The sequence below is a fragment of the Herpailurus yagouaroundi genome, unplaced genomic scaffold, assembly GCF_014898765.1.
Source record: "Herpailurus yagouaroundi ecotype Mexico unplaced genomic scaffold, PumYag 159, whole genome shotgun sequence".
Lineage (NCBI taxonomy): Eukaryota > Metazoa > Chordata > Mammalia > Carnivora > Felidae > Herpailurus > Herpailurus yagouaroundi.
This window is the reverse complement of record NW_024412400.1, coordinates 70764772-70770189: the sequence shown is the minus strand read 5'-3', so window position 1 is coordinate 70770189 and position 5418 is coordinate 70764772. Positions and strand designations below refer to the sequence as shown.

The window sequence follows — 5418 nt, the reverse complement described above, 5'->3', positions numbered from 1 at the left end:
TTACTAAATTGTGTCATTTGAAAAGAGGTGTTCAAGGGGCACCTGGGTGGCTCAGTCAGTTAAGCATGGGACTCTTGATTCCAGCTCAGGTCATGATCTCTTGGTTCATGAGATCAAACCCCACATCAGGCTCTATGCTGACAGCGTGGAGCCTGCTGGGATTATCTCCCCCTCTTTCTGCCTCTTTCTCTCTCTCTCTCTCAAAATAAATAAACATTAAAAAAAAAAGAATTGTTCAATTTTGATAGTGTAAACTTTAATAGTTTTTTAAAATTATGTCCTGATTTTTTATGTCCTAAAAAATATGTGTGTATCTCAAGGTACTGAAAATATTATTCAATGTTTTCTTCTGGTAACTTTATAGTATTAGATTTTATGGTTGGTTCTGAGATCCATCTCAAGTTAAATTTTATATATGAAGTGAAGCATGAGACAAGGTTTTCTCCCCCCATATCATGATCCTGTTATCCCAGCACCATTTATTGAAAAGACATTTTTTCCCCATTGGAAAAATCTGGAGTCTTCGTTGAAACTTCACAATGAAGGTATAAATATTTTTTGGACTCTAACCTACTCCATCGATATATTCTTATGTCAAAAGCATACTCTCTTTTTAGCTTTTTTATAAGTCTTCAAATCATTTGTAAGAACTCAAACTTTATTGTTGTTTCCTTTTTCAAGATTATTTTAAAATTCTAAGCACTCTCATTTCCACATAAATTTTAGAAGTAACTTGTTGGTTTACATCTTAAAAAATGGATGAAATTTTGGTTAAGACTACATTGAAACTATAGTTTAATTTGAGAAGAACTGACATCTCATTAATTGTGAATTTTCCAAAACACATAAGTATGATATATCTCTAAGTCTTCTTTAATTTCTCTCATAGTCTGCCAGTTTTCGGTATACAAGCTTTGTACTTTAATATTAAGTTCATCTTAAGTAGTTTGCTTTCTAATGCTAATGTAAACTGTATTTGTTAATCATTTCCATTCATTCAATGCTACCATACAGAAATAAATTGACCTTGTATCATATAATTTTGCCTAATTCACTTAATCAAGACTGCTTGAACTACTTAAAATTTCTATTATCTGTAAATAAAGACAGCTTTATTTTTCCTTCCAATCTACATGACTTTCATCTTTTTTTTCCTTAGTTTATTTCACTGGTTACAACTTAAATTACAAAGTAGAATAGAAGTGGTGAAGCAGGTATGCTGGCCTTATTCTCATTCTCCAGGGAAAAGTGTTCAGTCATTCGTTATTAGGTATGATGCTAACTATAGGTTTTTCTTAGATGCTCTTCATCAAAATGAAGTCTTTTTCTCTTCCTAGTTTAGAGAGAGTTTTGATCTAAATGAGTTTTGGGTTTTGTCAAATGTTTCCTATGCATATATTTTGGTGTTTACAGATTTTCCAGATTGTTCTGAAATGTTCTATTAAGATTGTAAATTACACTGACTTTTGAATGAACTGTAGAAATGGGATAGACCCCACTGGGGTGTTCATGCATGTGTGCGTGTGTATTACTACTGTTTTGTTAAAGAATTTTGCTTATGAGGGATTTCAGCCTGTAGATCTATTTTATTGTAACGATTTTTTCTGTGTTAGATATTGAGGTAATGCTGACCTTATTAAATGAGTTGTAAAGTGTTTCCTTCTATTTTGTAAATGAGTTTACACAGGATATGTATTTTTGCTGCTTAAATGTTTTTTTTAAATGTTTATTTTTGAGAGACAGAGAGTATGTGTGCATGTGTGCTAGCAGGGTAGGGATAGAGAGAGAGAGGGAGAGACAGAGAATCCCAGGCAGGCTCTATGATGTCAGCGCAGAGCCCAACACAGGCTCAATCCCATGACTGTGAGATCATGACCTGAGCCAAAATCAAGAGTCTGATGCTTAAACAACTGAAGCACCAGGCAATCCTGTTTAAATTCTGACAGAATTCACAAATGAAGCATTGTGGGCCTGGTACTTTCTTTGGAGAATTATTTTTAATTACTAATATATTTCATTAATAGATCCTGGGCTATTCAAAATCTTTTTTTTAAAAACAGTTTGTCCACACACACCCCCAGATCCTGCCAAGAAATTTCTCTGTTTCATCAAAATTGTTGAGCTTATCGGCTCAAGTGTTTTTAAAATGTCTTTTTTATCGTTTTAATATGTATAAGATCTATAGTAGCATCCTTATTTCATTACTGGCATTGGGCATTGTGTACTCTTTTTTTCCTTGGTGGATGTAGATAGGGAGATTATCAATTTTAACAATCTTTTGAGAGAACCACAGTTAATTTCATTTATTGCTTTACTGTGTATCTATTTCATTAATTTATTCTCCTCTTATTATTTTCATTATTCTACTTAATGTCGATTTGAACTTGCTTCTTTTTTTAACTTCTCATGCTGGAAGGATAGATGACTGGCTTTTAAACCTTGCTTTTTTTTTCCCCCCAAACTAAACACATAGAGCTATAAATTTCCCTCTAAGCACTGTTTTAACTGCCTTCCACAAATCATAATTTTTGGACATTATCATTCATCTTAGAATATTCTGTATTTTGTTATTTCTTCTATCACTCATAGGCTTCTTAGACCTGGATTGCTTAATTTCTAAATATTTGAGGCTTTTCTAGATGTCATTTTTTATCGATTTCTACTTTAATTCCTCAGTGGTAAGAAAATATACACGATATAGTTTCAACCTTTGAAATTGAAACTTTTTAAATGGCTCAGAATATGTCCCATCTTGGTGAATGCTCTGTGTGCGTTTGTTTGAAAGCAATTAGTATGCTGCAGGTTGTTAGATGCAGTGCTCTATAAATGTCAATACCATCAGGTTGGTTAATAAAATTTTTCAAGTTGTTTATGTTCTTACTGATTTTTCTCTCAATTAGTTCTATCATTTACTGAGAGAGGAGTTTTGAATCTCCTACTGTAACTGTAGATACATCGGTTTTTCCTTCATGTTCTGTTAATATTTTCCCCCAATCATTTTGAAATTCTATTAGGTACATACACATTTAGTATTGTTAGGACGTCTTGAAGAACTGTTCTTTTTATCATTATAGAATGTTTCCTTTTTCCTGAACTTTATTTTCTGATATATTAATATACCTATTCTACCTTTCTTAAAATTAATATGTGCATGGTACTTAAAAAATTAGCTTCTTTATTCTACCCGATAATCTCTGTCCTATAATTGGGAGTATTTGGCTTACTCACATGTTTGGAAAGTAATTTTATCCAGACTAGTTACACCTTTCTACATTAATTTTGGTGAGCATTCTAGGAATCATAATATGTATACCTGACTTTTCACAGTCTACTTAGAATAAATATAATAATAGTTCTTGAAAATATATAAACCTTCTAACATCATAGATCCGTTTTCCTCTTCACATTCACTTATACTATAGTGTCATAGGCATTACCACTACACCACTATATACCCTGCATGTTATACTTTTGCTTTAATCAGAACTAAGTATTTTTAGAAATTATCATAAAAAGCAATAGGCTTTTACATTTTTCCAGATATTTACCACTTCTGACTATCTCAATCCTTTCCTGAAGATCTGAGTTTTCCTTTGGTATTACAGTTGACCTTTAAACAACATGGGAGTCAGGGGCACCAACACCCCTGGAGCAATGGAAAATTATGTATAACTTTTGACTCCTAATAGCTTAACTACTAATAGTTGACTGTTGATTGAAAGTCATCAATAACATAAACAATCCATTACACATATTTTACTTTATGTACACATTTTGTATATGTATACCATATTCTTAAAATAAAGAAAATATTAAGAAAATCATTAGAAAGAGAAAATATATTTACAGTACTGTAAAAAATCTACATGTAAGCACTGCTCCCAGTGGTCCCTGGATTTGCCTTTTGCTTCAACAATGTTCACACAGAACAGGGGCACCTGGATGGCTCAGTCAGTTAACTGACAGACTTCAGCTCAGGTCAAGATCTCACGTCTGTGAGTCTGAGCGCTGCTTAGGGCTCTGTGTTGACCGCTTAGAACCTGGAGCCTGTTTCAGATTCTGTGTCTCCCTCTCTCTCTACCCCTCCCTCTCTCTCTCTCAAAAATAAAGATTAAAAAAAATTTTTTTTAACCATGTTCAGACAAAACAGAACCAGAGATGCCAGCCTCCACCGCCTTCTTCCAGCCTCCACGGCCCTCCAACATTTTTTCCAGCCGCAACCTTAGAAACCATTTTCTCAACCATCCTCTGCTTCCAGAACCAATCAACACCATTTTTCTAATTTAGCTCTTTACTGCCAATCTACCATGAGCTCCAAGATGTGTCAGAATTATTCCACCGAGATGGAGACGGCCATCAACCACCTGGTCAACGGGCATCTGCAGGATTTACACTTACCTCTCTCCTGGCGTCTGTTTTCACGGACACGTGGCTCTGGAGGGCTGGGCCACTTCTGGGAGTTGGCCAAAGAGAAGCAGGAGAGCTCCGAGCGACTGAAGACGCAAAACCAGAGCAGCACTCTCGCCTTCTTCCAGGACGCGCAGAAGCTGACCCAAGATAAATGGGAGAAAACCTTGGGCTCCATAAAAACTACCCCAATCCTGGAGACGAACCAGAGCCAGGCCCTTTTATACCTGCGCGCCCTGGGTTCTGCCTGCGCAGACTCAATGACTTCCCGGAGAACCACTTCCTGGATGAGCAGGTGAAACTCACAAAGAAGAGGGGCGACCACCTGAGTAACCGCTTCAGGCTGGCTGGGCTGGGCTGGGCTGGATGAATATCTCTTGGGAAGGCTCACCCTCAAGCATGGCTGGAAGCCGCCAGGGCCCGGCTGCCTTTGAGGGGTCCCTCTGGCATTCCCCTGGCGTCAGGGCTTCTGTCCTCGCCTCTCCCTGAAGCAACTGAGCAGCTTTTTAACCACCCTGGAGCCCAAATCAAATGGAAATACGAAAGCTTTTTGCAGGGCTGAGGAGGAGGGAGGGAAAGAAAAGAAGAAGAAGAAAAAATCTGTGTTGAAGTAGACCCACGCAGTTCAAATCCATGTCGTTCAAGGGTCAACTGTATTTTATTTCATAATGAAGAAATTCCTTTACAATTGTTTGTAGTGTACATCTACTGAGGATAATGTTTAAAAGTTCGCCCCTCTTTGAAAATGTCTTTTTTCTCTCTTTCTTGGTAGGTATTTTGTTGGATATAGAATTTGGAGAGGACTGGTTTTGTTTGGTTTTGGTTTTTCCTCTTTTAGAACTTTAAAGATGTTTCCCCACTGTGTTCTGGTCTTTATTTGTCTAATTATTGCGTCCTCTATAATATGTCATTTTTCTTTGGCTGCTACAAAATTGTTTCTTTATCTTGGGTTTTTAGAAGTTTGACTGTGAAGTTTCTAGTCATGCTTGTGTGTGTGTGTTTGTCCTGGTT

The 5418-nt window shown here is 36.4% G+C and overlaps 1 protein-coding gene across 1 annotated transcript; it reads left to right on the top strand.

Moving 5' to 3' along the window:
* The first annotated feature begins 4307 nt into the window (after window positions 1-4307).
* Window positions 4308-4706, top strand: LOC121034225 (ferritin light chain-like). Its single transcript, XM_040481135.1, has one exon. The coding sequence runs from the start codon at window positions 4308-4310 to the stop codon at window positions 4704-4706; it is 399 nt and encodes a 132-aa protein (XP_040337069.1).
* The last annotated feature ends 712 nt before the right edge of the window (window positions 4707-5418 follow it).